The sequence below is a fragment of the Geotrypetes seraphini genome, chromosome 1 (genome assembly GCF_902459505.1).
Source record: "Geotrypetes seraphini chromosome 1, aGeoSer1.1, whole genome shotgun sequence".
Classification (NCBI taxonomy): domain Eukaryota; kingdom Metazoa; phylum Chordata; class Amphibia; order Gymnophiona; family Dermophiidae; genus Geotrypetes; species Geotrypetes seraphini.
Genome location: NC_047084.1, coordinates 147,360,156 through 147,374,489, shown reverse-complemented (window position 1 = coordinate 147,374,489; position 14,334 = coordinate 147,360,156). Strand labels below are relative to the sequence as shown.

The 14,334-nt window shown below is 46.0% G+C and overlaps 1 protein-coding gene across 5 annotated transcripts in view; it reads right to left on the bottom strand.

The window, feature by feature from the left end:
* ELMOD2 (ELMO domain containing 2) overlaps positions 1 to 14,334 on the bottom strand; it is a 139,873-nt gene that overhangs the window by 66,704 nt on the left and 58,835 nt on the right. For 4 of the 5 annotated variants that reach the window (XM_033939720.1, XM_033939710.1, XM_033939701.1 and 1 more), the window contains one exon: positions 3,798 to 3,826. In XM_033939720.1, the coding sequence (XP_033795611.1) occupies positions 3,798 to 3,826 (29 nt within the window). Of the gene's footprint in view, positions 1 to 3,797; positions 3,827 to 13,366; positions 13,937 to 14,334 lie in introns of those variants that run through there. The other variant, XM_033939691.1, reaches the window with a different exon arrangement.

Below are 14,334 nucleotides of genomic sequence, written 5' to 3'. Positions count from 1 at the left end.
GCTATATGTACAATATAAAAGATGCTCAAAACTTACTGTGCCTTTAAGGTGAGTTTAAAACTAGTTATAGCCAGTCGATAGTACAAGCACTTTGTCCTTCTGATGCACCAAAGCAATTTGCATGGTCTTTTCCATGGCTGGAAAATTATTGTGCGCAAGTGTGAGCCACTTTCTCCAATGAGGAGTTTAAGGGTTTTTAGAGCAACTCATTTGTATGTGTGGGTTTTCAAACATCATCAACCGTTTTAGCAGGATTATAACTGGAGCTTTTGAGCATCAAGTCCTTAGTCAAAATAGCAACACTTCTTTGAAAGCATAAAAAAGACCAAGTTCTACAGAAGAAACATTATAGGCATGCCAGCCTAGAGATCGTTAGTTTGAAAACTGACTTCAGTTACAGCATCTAACCATCCAATACAAAGAAAACAATAATTTTCACAGAGTCCTTACCAAGATTCAAGGGGAACTTGTCAACTCCTTTCATTACATGCATCATTAGGATATTAAAGGGATCTGCAATTACAATGGAAGAAATTCAAGGACTGCTGACAGCTAAGCTCAAGCCAAGTGGTATTAAAGGCAGAACAAGTACAACATTGTCTGCAGCAGTATTTTTCAATCTTTTTACACCTATGGACCGGCAGAAATAAAAGATATTATTCTGTGGACCGGCATCGGTCTGTGGACCGACGGTTGAAGAACACTGGGCTAAGTCATGGGCCAGACCCTGCCCATTTCTACCCAATCTCCACCCCAGACCCCACCCCCATAATAGTACTAATTGCACCTTGCACATCCCGTGCCTTATCTGGAAGCCTTCCCTCTGATGTTGCAATGTCAGAGAGAAGGCTTCCGGTTCAGGCATAGGATGCCCGTAGGAGCCACTGCCCATGGCTTTGTGCACTTAGGAAGAGGGAGCTGGCTCGAAGATAACGCCGCATCGATTGCACTGTGGATCGGTGGTTGAAGAACACTGTTTTAGGCCTGATGCACATGCTGGCCCTGTGGACCGGCAGGAAATTTCTGTGGACCAGCACTGGTCCATGGACCGGTGGTTGAAGAACACTGGTCTACAGGACTAAAGCCTAGCAGTGTGCTGAGCCAAGTGGTATTAAAGGCAGAACAAGTACAACATGGTCATGCCATGAAGAGTCGAAGTTGAGACGGAGTTCAAATAATCTGTTTGAATTCTGGAAGACACTGTTCCTCAAGAGCCGGATAAACTTAGGCATTATTTTGAGGAAGTGATTAAAATAAGTAGTGAAAGTGTAATTGAGAATTCTGTTAGCCATCATGGAATTCTGATACAGTCTACGGCCAAACTTGGAGGGACCGCAGCGTAAAGTGTGGATGGTTGAGCTTTTTTAATGAAGATTCCACAACCAAGGACTGGTGAGACAATTGAGATTTCTCAAATCCTTACAAGGTAAGGTGCGATACCTGGATTCCAGCTTAGATGGAATGGCTGTAATAGAATAAGGAGTTTCCATATTCCTGAAGAAAGTTTGCTTTTAAAACAGGAGTCATAAGGAGCCTCAAGGTCTCCTTGGGTGGGTGAGGCAACTCTGTCGGCCAAGTACTCAGGAGTGTACTTGGAATCAGAGTAGAGATCCAGCTGAAGAGCTTTCCCCATGTCAAAGACAAATCTCGTAAATGAGGCAGACTTCGAGGCAGAAGAACCCTCAGGAGGAGAGCAAGACTTAGGAGCCACCGAATAAGAAGGAGAAGCCTTTCTGGAATATTGAGAAAGAGGCTCAGAATCCAGCCGCACAGTCACCGAAGAAGCTCCACTACCTATGACAGAAGGAGTCAGAGAGTGTTTGCGCTTAAGAAGCCTCGATGGCGCAGTCCCCGGGGTCCGAGGAACAGAGTGGGTCGAGGCAGGAGGAGAAGGCTCCCTTGGAAGCGGTCTTGATGGAGAAGTCTTTGACCTGCATGGACTTTGAGGAGAAGCAACCAGTGAGAAAGTTTTACGAGACCTATGTTTAGGTTTTGAAGAAATCTCGATAGCCTTTGATAAAACGAGGCATAGAAGACACAGTATCCAGAGGAGGAGAGGGTTTCTGCTTGAGAAAAGACTCTTGACTGCGCTTGGAAGCAAGGTGCCTCGAATGCCTCGAGTGAGGTTCAGGAGAGCGTGTCCCAGGAGGAGGCGAAGAGTTACTGGATGATAAGCAACGAGACTTCCGAGGCTTGCCTCGAGGTGCCTCAACAGGAGGCTCAGGATGGCTTGTAGGAAGCAGGGTCGAGGCCGGGAGGAGCTGAGCCATGACCAAGGAAATCTGAGTGGTCAGAATGGCTTTCAACATGTCCTTGAACATAGGCACCAAGACGAAGGGATCAGGTCTCGAAGGTGCAGCAGTGTGCTCCAAAGAGGGCGACCTCGAGGAAGAATATTCCCTATGTTTGGAGGCACACTTAGCTGGAGGTCTCGAAGAGGCTGGCAGGAACATAGGCACGGCCTGGGATGCCTGAGAAGCTTCTTAGGAAGGGTACCTGAAGGAGAAACAGGAGACTTACCCACAGATGAAGACTTAGAAGGGACTACAGGTGAGGCCTTCGAGACCGAAGGTGTCGAGGTCGAGGCCTTGGTTGAGGCAGCCACAGGTGTCGGGGTCGAGGTCGTCCCCGAAGCAGAGGTCGAGACCCTCTCAGCAGACTGCTCCATAGTGCCAAATAGTTGACGAATTTTGGCCCGGTATCTGTGAAGGGCTCGAGGTTGAAGGGTAGCACAGCGCGAACAAGTATCAGGGCAATGTTCTGGACCCAGGCAAGCAATACACCAACGATGAGAGTTGGTGAGTGAAATTATCTTGCCACACTGGCTACACTTTTTGAAACCGGTAAGAGGCCGGGACATAGAAAAAGAAAGGCCGACGAAAGAACGAGGTTCAGCGACCAGGCCTAGGCCGAAAGGCCGCCGGCCAAAAAGAAACAATAAAAACCTTTTTTTAAAGAAAAGAAAAGGAAAAAAAGACACGCAGGCACAGCGACTGAGAAAAATAACAAAGCCGCGGTGCGAGAAGGCAACGAAGTAGCTGCAGAGCTGAAGTGAAGAGGATTTCTCAGTTCTACAAAAAACGTTGAACTAAGGTATCTCACAGGACACGCGTGCCCTGACTCGGGCGGAAAGGCACTTGCGCATGCGCAGTGCAGCACTCGTAAGCTCTTACAAAGATCTTCAAGCAAGTCTGCTTGCGAGGCTGTCCGCTGCGGGGCTCCGTCGGTGACGTCACCCACCTGTTGAGAATATGCTGCCTGCTTGTCCTGGGATAATGGATGAATCAAACCGCATCTAAGTAGGGGTGATGAAAGTAAGGATAGTAGCAGAATTCAGTTTTATTGTCAACCACTTTTGAAGACTTATTTACCACCATGTTCTATACTTCTAAACATTATGGGCTCCTTTTATGAAGCCGCGCTAGGGTTTTTAGCGCACGCACATTTTTAGCGCACGCTAACCCCTGTGCTAGCCAAAAAACTACCGCCTGCTCAAGAGACGGCGGTAGCAACTAGCGCAGCTGGCAAATTAGCGTGTGCTATTATGCACATTAAACCGCTAACGTGGCTTCGTAAAAGCAGCCCTAAAATTACTTATAATATCTGACTATTACTTTTATAATCCTGGGAAGCAAAAACCTTATTACTTTAGTCAAAGCTTTCTGCAAAGTCATATTTAAAAAAACGGAATAATAAACTAATGAAATCAAATGTAACATCAGTGCAGTTTCTAGACAAAACCAGCTTTTGATTTACATGAGGCAATTTAGGAATGAAGCACATTAATCTGGTCTTACCTTACTCTTTGAACATTTCAATGCGTATTCTGTAAGAAAAGAGAAAATTAAATGGCAAAATATAAACAGGTGCTGCTGAAAGCTAATACATTTGCTTGTGCTACCATGTCATAGAAATCCAGAGAAACACAAAGGGATTTCACCGGCATGAAGATCAAAAGAGGGACTTCTTAAGATGCAAGAACTGCTATACTTCTAAATAAAGGGGAAAAAGGGAATGTATACTACATTTTTATGGCTTTGGCATTCAAAGCTGATATTCAAAGTGGCGGGCACTGGAGGATTTTGGCCAAGTACTAGGGACCTGGATTGGCCACCGTGAGAATGGGCTACTGGGCTTGATGGATCCTGCCATTCAAGGATTACAACAATCTATAAATTACCATTTCCATCCTCTAAAGCAGTGTTGTTCAACCTTTTTATACCCGTGGACCAGCAGAAATAATTATTTTGTGGACCGGCAAACTATTAAGACTGAAATTTAAAAAAAACATTTCCGCCCTGTCTCCGCAAGCTCAGTTCCCGCAAACCATCTGATCCCATCTGCACAAGCTGCAGTTATGATTTTATATTGAACGTATTTTATTAAAGTATAAAAAGAAACAATATTCTGAACAATTGTGATTTTATAAATACAAATATACAGAGTGCGGACCAAAAAAACCCCCGTCTCCACTCCCCTTCACATATACCCCCTCTATCAAGAAAACTGAACAAGCCAAGTTATTATAGAATGCTACACAGAAATATCATGATAACAGAATACTGCAGTCCCCAGTTATGTCTCTAGCAGGATATATATTTCAAATCTGAAATATTCAAATGACAAAATAGAAATAAAATTATTTTTTTTTACCTTTTGTTGTCTCTGGTTTCTGCTTTCATCTTCTTTTCACTCTTTTCCTTCCAGCGTCTGCCCTGTCTCTTCAATCCAGCAACTGCCCGTTCCATCCACTGTCTGCCCTCTCCCCCTTCCATATGTATCTGACTTCTTTCTATGCCCCTCTCCCCTGTCCATCTAGCCTGTGCCTCCTCTCTCCTTTTTACATCATTCATTCCAGCTTCACTGCTTTCTTCATTTTTATCTCTCCTACACCAGATCTAGCATCTTTATCCCTCTCTCATTTCTCTGCTGAGCCCCTTTCCAGCATCAATCTCTCTATACTTTCTCATTCCTCTCTCCCCTTTCCCTCATCTGATCTCTATTCCACCCTGACCCCCTTCCCCTTCTGTAATCTTCCTGCCAGCTGTTTCATTCTCCCTTCCCTCCTTCCTTTTTTCCTTCTCCCTTCCCTCCTCCCCCTATCCAACATTAACTCTCTTCCCATCCCTTTCCCTCCTTCCCTCCCAGCGGCATCTCTCCTTCTACCTCCCTCCAGGTCTAGTAGTAGCTCTCCCTTTATCCAGCAGCTTCCCAGCCTCCTACAGTGGCTTCCTCCCCTTCCAACAGTTCTCAGTACTTGCCTGCAGCAGTGATTTACTTAGGTAGCCTTGGGTCTGTTGCCGCTCTGAGGAAAGAGGAAGTTGCCGGTGAATCACTGCTCTGGCAAGTACGAGAGCTGCTGGGAGGGGAGACAGCCACTGTCGAAGACTCCCCAGGATCTTGCTCCCGCACAAGCTGACCATCTCCCTTGTACCTGCAGCTCTCTACCTTCCACTTGCACCTTCCCCGCGGCCCTCTTCAGCAACTTGGTAGGGGTGGCGATCAAGACAGGCTGCCAACGTCGGGACCTTCACTCTGAGTCCCGCCTATTTTGTTTCAACTTCCTGTTTCCGAACAGGCAAGACTCGCAGAGGGAAGGCCCCGACGTCAGCAGCCTGTCTTGATTGCCCGAGGCTGGGAGGAACAGCAGTTGGCAGGAACCGCGGTCGGCAGGAAATTTAACTGCCAACTAGATCTCGCCAGCCCTACGTGGACTGGCAGAAATTTTCTATGGACCGGCGGTTGAAGAACAGTGCTCTAAAGGACTTAAATGTGCCGGGAAGCTCAGTAAATCTATGGCATTTAAATTGGTGGAAATTTGGAATGGACTCCCAGATTCTTTAAGATTGTTAGGTCAACTGTATCAATTTTGGAAAAACTTTAAAACTTGGTTGTTCACACAATAGTTATCCAAGATTAATAGCTGACTTACAGTAATTAAGTATATCTTCTTTTAACCCTTTATCATCTATCTAATCTTAACTAATAGTATCCTCTCTCTATGGCCTATTAGTATGTTATTCACTTTTTAATGAACTGTAAACCGAATCAAGCTCCTTATGGAAATGATCCGGTATATAAATTGAAGATTAGATTAGATTGGTCTGACCCAGTAAGACTATTCTTATATTCTTATGATTAAGAGACTTGCAGCACTGGGACTTGATCTCACGACCTTTGGGTGCAGAGGCAGCAGCTCTACCAGTGAGCCAAACCTTCCAACCAAAACCCAGTTCTACCAATGGACCCAGAAATGCTCATAACTAAACAAGGTGTCCATTTCCATTTGAATGGGACATTTGCTGATGTGGTATCGCTAGGCATTATGATAATATTCCAATTCTTGACTCACTCTTCCAAACAATTCTCAAGTTCTACAACATTATTCAGCTTACAGTACAAGTGTGTACCCGAGGCAACAGAAGAGTGAAGTGTTCAAGGTCACAAAAAGCAGCAATGAAAGAACTGGGATTTGAATTCTGGTTTGTCTGGTTCTCAATCCATTTCTCTAACCATCTGATTCACACGGATGACCAAAACAATAAAGGGATGTAACCCAAACAATAAAGAGAATGTAACTCCTCTTATATGAGGAAAGGCTAAAAACGTTAGGGCTCTTCAGCTTGGAAAAGAGAGGGCTCAGGGGGAATATGATAGAGGTCTACAAAATCCTAAGTGGTGTAGAACAGCGTTTCACAACCTGCGGTACGCTTACCCTAGGGCAGTGTTTCTCAACCTTTTCAAACCAAGTACTCCTTAAGCCTAACAAATACAAACTGAGTACCCCTGCCCAAACTCTGCCCTAGACCCGCCCAAACTCTGCCCCCGACTCCACCCCATAATAATAATACTAATTGAAATGCAATTTCTTCCATCCATTTTTCATTTACACACAATATAATCTTATTAATACAAAACCAAATTCTTATTACTAGAGAAGGACAAAAAACCATCCCTAACAGAACTGGAAGTAAACTCAATCAAGTACCCTATACAGAACTCCCTCAAAATCCTAGGAATACATTTAGACAGATGCTGCACAATGCAAACACAAATCCAAAAGGTCACCCAAAAAGCATTCTTCACAATGCGAAATTTAAGAAAAATCAGGAAATTCTTTAACAAAGACCAATTCAGGATCATTGTCCAATCCCTTGTGCTAAGTATTATCGACTATTGCAACAGCCTCTACTTACCTTGCCCGACCAACACAATAAAAAAACTACAGACCATCCAGAATACAGCCCTCAGACTCATATACTCACTCAGCAAATACGACCACATTACCAATGCATACCTAGAATCTCACTGGCTACCAATAAAAGCAAGAACACAATTCAAACTCTACTGTCTCATTTTCAAAGTAACCCATGGCACGGCACCCAGTTACCTAAATAACCGTTTTCATCACTACCACCCACCAAGAAGGAGAACACAGAACCTTTTCACCTATCCACCACTCAACGGTACTTGTCGTAAGAAACTCTACGACAACCTCCTGGGGACACAGGCAGCTAAAATAGACTCTGACATCTCAAAATTACTGACCAAAACAACAGACATAAAAGAGTTCCGCAAAGAAATAAAAACACTACTGTTCAAAAAATACCTCCCATCACTCTAACCACCACCCAATGAGTTCCCAACCAACGACTTCGGAAACACCCATCTATACTATCTCTTTGTCTGTGACCTAAAATGTACTGTAACTCTTCTACATTACACCCGATTTAAACGATCGAGTTGCCATGTATTACCTCTGCAAAATGCATTATCTTCTGTTATATGTAATAACTTCTGTGATAAGTATTATCTTCTGTGAACTTGAAGTATCATAACTCTTTACTGTTACTGTAATATACTCCTATCCTGAAATGTAATTCTACTGGAACTGCCCAGATATCTTCTATAATGTAATCCGCCTAGAACCGCAAGGCACAGGCGGAATAGAAATCCCTAATGTAATGTAATGTAATGTAATAATGGTAACTACAAAATTAAAAAACCACAAAGCACACTGTATGCAGAGAAAATGTTAATTATCATTTATATTTAGGGGGTTTTCAAACATGTCAAAGCAGATGACTTTAAAATATGCAATGTCACCTGAAAAATAGACAAATATAGTACAAAATATAAACAACAGATATATTCTCAAAACTGACACATTTTGATCACTAAATTGAAAATAAAATTATTTTTCCTACCTTTGTTGTCTGGTGATTTCATGAGTCTCTGGTTGTACTTCCTTCTGACTGTGCATCCAATATTTATTTATTTCTGCCTCCTGTATGCTTCCTCTCCTCCAGACCTCATTCCGTTCCCCAACCAACATCTCTCTCTGTCCCTCCATGAGTCCAACTTTTCTTCCTCTCTCATCCTCTAGATCATTTTTCACCACGGCCCACTAGCCCCATGCCCATTTCTCCTTCAATAACCCTTCTCCAACACCATGCCACATCTCTCCCTCCATCATTATGCCCAACATTCCTCTCCTTTGCATCCCCTTCAATCTCTCCCTCTGTTCCCTCTCCACCACCATATCCAACATTTCTCCCTCTCATCCTTCTATTCCCCATGCATCTCTACCTCACTCCTCTCTATGCCCAATTTTGCTCTTCCTTTCCCCATGTGCACCATCTCTTTCCCTTTCACTCAAAAATTCAGGCCCAACAATTGTCCCTTTCTATTCCCTCCCTCCTTCATATGTCCCAAGTTAGTACTCCCCCTTCCTCCCTCCTTCCTTTCTATGTCCCGAGTTCATGCACCCTCCCCCTCACTGCCTTCCAGCATTTGTACCATCCCCTTCCTCCACATGCTGAAGTCTACCCCCAAGCTGACCCGCCGCCGATTCCTTCCCCCCCGGTTCACCGCCGCCACATGCCTGCTCCATTTAATTACCCCCCGCTGCTGCCACAACTCTGGGAAGGGCCAGGTGCATGCAGCGATTGCACTCCACTGGCCCACAAGCCGTCCCCCTGACATGAATTCTGACATCGGAGAGAAGGTTCGGGCCAGCCAAGCAGCGATTGGCTGGCCCAGACCTTTTCTCCAATGTCAGAATTGACATCGAGGGGACGGCTTATGGGGGTGGCGGCATGCAATCGCTGTATGCGCCTGGCCCTTCCTGGAGTTGTGGCAACAGTGTTTGTGTGTGTGTGTGTGTGTGTGGGTAATTAAACGGAGCGGGCGGGTGGCGGGAGGATTCGGCGGTCAGCCTGTGTACCCCCAACAAGCGGTCCACGTACCCCCTAGGTCAGACATGTCAAACTCTGGCCTACAGGCCAAATCTGGCCTGCCAGACAATTTCAACTTTGCACTTAAGCTGGCCCACCGGTACAAACGGTGCATCAGCTGTAGGTCCACAGTGCCCGGAAGATTGGATAGGGAAGCAAGCGAAAGAGCCAGAGGCAACGGGAAAGACAAACCCGGGACCTGCCGATTGGGGCGGGGTGGAGGGGACAAGTGGCAGGTTCTCTCCAGGAAGTGAGCGATCCCTTGACTTGCCTCCACTGGAGAAATCTCCCAACTCGCTGCCCTCATTGCCATAGAAACCAACATAAGCTGCCTGTCCCCTGTGCTCTATACGTGGCCCATTGGCTCCCCAATGCGGCAGCAATTTAAAAGAGAAAAAAATTTAGCGCAGCCAATGAGGGACCACAAGGCTGCCCCGTATCAGGATGCACTGCCTTATCTCCTTTCAGTAGTAGCAGCTAGTTTGTGCGAATAAATGCATCTTGTGACATTGTCTCACACCTCTTTGTTGGTCCTCGTTGGAAAATGAAGAGAACGGGGCATGGGTGCTATACAGGGGGTATCTCCTGGCTGACTTTTACTGAATAACTATGAATCTGATTTTCCTTGCTATGCATCCTCTCTCTTAAGAAGTTTTGCCAAACGTAAAAGATGGCAGGGCTTGATTTACTAGACTCGCTGTTTTGTGACATTTAAGCTTTGATTTAAAAATAAATTTAAAAAATTCAGAGAAAATTATATAGAAAATACATTTTAGGGAGAGCTGCACAGAAATATGAATGATTTAAAATAGGTATGAATTAGTGCAGAAAAGAGGAAAAGTCTTTATTTATTTTGTTTACATCACAAAGCCAGCTTGGGATTGGAGAGGTTGTAACCCTATACTTCTACTAAGACAGATACTTTTATTAAGGTGCGTGTACCTTAATAAAAGGATCCCTAAGTATCTTAATAAAAAATTTGGCCCACGACTTAGCCTATGTTTTTGATTTCGGCCCCTTTTGTGATTCTGCCCATTATGTGATTGAGTTTGACATCCCTGCCCTAGGGCACAGCAGGTTGAGAAACACTGCCCAAGGGGGTACGTGGTCTGACCACCAATTCCTCCTTGCCACCCCCGCTGCTGCCATAAGCCAGATCCATTTACTTATCCCCCGCCGCCACTGCAACTCTGGGCAGGAAAGGCAAGGCACGTACGATTGCACGCCACCAGCCCACAAGCTTTTCCCCCCCAACGTAAATTCTGACATCAAGGGGAAGGCTTGTGGGCCGGCGGAGTGCAATTGCTGCACATACCTGGCCCTTCCCTGCCCAGAGTTGCAGTGGTGGTGGCGATAATTAAATGGAGGTGGCGGACCGGGGGGAGCAGAAATCAGCGGCGTGTTAGCTTGGGGGTAGGCAGGCAGGCTTTGGTACGGGTCGGCTTCGGGGAAGAGAGGGGACAAAGGCTGGAAGGCAGTGAGGGGAAGGGGTCATGAACTGGGACCACAGAACGAAGGGAGGGGGCACTAATAGGAAAAACAGTAAATGGGGGCATTTTACACAAGGGAAGGAGGAAGGGGGCACTAACTTGGGACATGGGAAGGAGGAAGGGAGCACTAACTTGGGATGAGAGGCACGTCCTGTAGGAAGTCAGACAGCACAGATGACTCTTCTCCTGGCTGGCATCTTTCCTCCTAAACTAAACTAAACCTTAGGTTTGTATACCGCACCATCTCCACAAGCCTCTCTCCACACTTCCCTGATCCCTCCACCAAAGTGGGTAGCAGCCAGATGGGCCTCCATGTATGTGTGGATGTTAATGTGATGATGTCAGGCATGTGCACGATGTCATCACATTGATATCCATGCACATCCGGTTGCTTTCCGGCCGGGACACTAGATTTAGTGTGCCACTGGTCAAAAAGTTTGCAAGACACTGCTTTAGAATAAGGACCCTTAAGTGTGAATCCCACCCCTGCTCCACCCAGTCTCCTCACATGTCAAATACACACTATGTAATAAATACGTGTATTTGCAGAAAAATGCTTAGGCAGAATTTTTGCATTTATGCATGTATATGCCGGTATTCTAATCAATCATTTAGCTCATATGAAGTATGCTCCGAGTTAGTTTCAAACTCATATAGCTTAACATGATATAATCATATATTATTCAAGGCCTCAGTTACACCACCTCCACCGCATAACCATTTTCCTTTAGTGGGGAACTTCGGAAGTTAAATCATCACCAGCCTTATCTTATTTAATCAGTAAGTTTATGTTTTAGAGTAGAGAATGACACGGTGGCGGTTTACCCGCGGCCACCGCATTTTAGCCGCGGGTCACCCGCCGAAAACGGGGAAGAAAACTAGCAGTTGCTGCGGCGACGGGGACAAGGCCATTCACCGCCCGCGGGGCGGTGAATGGTCTTGTCCCCGCAGTGAGGCATGAAGGATCGCGCGGTCCCCGCAGCTCACACCCGCCTGCCCAATCGATTCTAGTGTTTAGCCAGCTCTCTCCCTTCTCCTCACCTTAGTTTGTAGATTTTCTTTTTCGGCGACCCGCACGCTATCAGAGAGCCGCGCACCCGCTGCTGCTCAGTTTCGATCTTCTGCTCTGACGCAACCGGAAACAGGAAGTTGCAGCAGAGCAGAAGATTGAACACTGAGCAGCCGCGCGTGCGCGGCTCTTTGGGAAAGCATGCAGGTCGCCGAAAAAGAAAACCTATAAACTAAGGTGAGGAGAAGGGAGAGAGCTGGCTAAACACTAGGATCGATTGGGCAGGCAGGTAGTGGCTGCGGGGACCGTGCGATCGCTAGTGTTCCCGGCTCAAATTGGAAGGAGGGAGTGAAAGGGAAAAGGATTCTGGGCCAAGGGGATGAAGTCGGAAAGAAAAACCCACAGCAGGAAAGAAAGGGAAGGACAGGCAGGTGAGCCAGATGCTAGAAGCAGGGGGGGGGGGGGTAGAAAGAGGGAAAAAAGCTAGATGGGGTTGAAAAGAAGAGACACACTGGTATGGAAGAGGAAGATAGGGGAAATCTGGACACAAGAAGGTAACAGAAAGAGGGGAAATTATGTGCATGGGGCATAGGGACAGAGACATAAAGGGGACATGCCTTGGGGATGGTATATGGACACAGGGGGGGCAATGACAGATACATAGGGGAGATATTAGAAATGGAGAAAATAGGAGCACAGAAGCGAGATGGTTTGTGGGGATGGGACAGGGACCGAGCTTGCAGGCTCCAGTGGCTTGCACAAATTACATTGTAACGTGCCATGAAAATAAGAGGAAGGAAGGTAGATAGGCCACGCGAGAGGAGCTGAAGGGTAGTAGAAAGGAACAGATGGTAAAGGAGGGAGGGAAGGGTGGTGGTGGAAAGGAATAGAACAGACATTGAAGGAGGGTGGAGAGGAACAGACCCCCAAGGGAAATGTGGAAGACAGAGTGGGAAGAAGACAGATGCCAGACTATGCGGGAGCGGAGGGAAGAAGATGGGTGCTAGACCAATTGGGGGGGGGGGGGGTTAAGGGAGAGGCACAGTAACAGCAAATGGAAGACGCAGAGAGAAGACACACAGTGGATGGAAGGAATTCAATGAGAAGATGTGGAAAGCAGAAACCAGACAACAAAGGTAGAAAAAAAAATTATATTTATTTATTTTTTGCTTTAGGATAAAATAGTATATTAGTTGTGTTGATAAAAATTTATAAACAAAGCCCTGCCAGCTGAACATCTCTTTCTCTAGTTCAGCAGCAGGAACTTTGATTTATAAGAAAGGAATAAGCTAAATATTACAGTACTAAGGCTTATATGGATGCAGCGGGGACGGTGACGGGGCGGTGAATGGGATGGCAGTGGCGGTGACGGGGCGGTGAAAGGGATGGCGGTGACGGTGACGGGGCGGTGAAGGGAACGGCGGTGACGGGGCGGTGCAGAGGATGGTGGGCCGGTGACGGGGACAGATTTTTTCCCCGTGTCATTCTCTATTTTAGAGTTAGCCCTTATTAATAATTTTTAGGACCGAGTTACTTAGAAGTATATAAATGTAATTTTCATCGCCCCTGCGAGGCGGACTTGGCGATGGGTTAGTGGTTGCTTAAAATTGTCTTCAGTGATTTCTCCATACCTTCCAATACAGGGTAATTGTGATTTTGTTCCAGGAATGCAGAACCCCCCTTTTCGGAGGTGGGCATCTCAAGGATTACAATATCTTTTCCAAATGTATATGGAGGACGGGACTCTTGCCTCCTTTCGCTCCTTGCAACAAACCTTTGGACTTCTAGAGATGGATCTGTTTGCCTACTGGTAAGTCTGCCATTATGTACAATCATTGCCAGCGTGCCACTTAATAGAGGACTGTCGGGAAGCACTTTCTGAGATGTTCAGTTTTTCCGGTCAGCAAGATTCCCTTACGTTTTCATCATGTGGGATTCGTGACACGCAACAGGGTATTAATTTGGAGATCCTAGCAGCCACCTGGTCGGAGGACTTGCAGTGTCCGCTTACAGCATTACAGGTGCAACAGGTTTTGAAGAATTTGAGGAAGTTGTCTTCTAATGTACTCCATTGGGAACTTCAGCTTAAATTTCTTCTCTGGCTGTATATCCCACCCATGAGAGCATACCGGATGGGAATTACCCCAATGCATAACTGCCCCAAATGTGCGCAGGCTCAGGCCCAGGCCATACTGGGCCATATGTTTTGGTCCTGCCCTTGTATCGAGCAGCTTTAGATTTGTTTAGGACACTCCTTATGGGGCAGGCGATGGCTGCCTACGCCCAGAGCACTTTTTGGATTTTTCCAGATAACGTCTCCTAAACCTAATGGATTGTCAGGATTTATAGCTAGAGTGATGTTAATGGACAAAAAAGCCATTTTGACCAATTGGCTATCAACTGACCCTCTGACATATAGTCATTGGAGATCCTTGATGATCATTCAAGCCTCTTTGGAGCGTAGACACTTTACAGCTCTTGATGGGGGTCTGGGACGCCACTTTCAGGCAATTTGGGAACACACTTTTGGATGGATCTTACTCCTCACACCCGGAGTAGACTTTTGAATGTCTGATTTGGAGATGTGATTGTTTGAGTG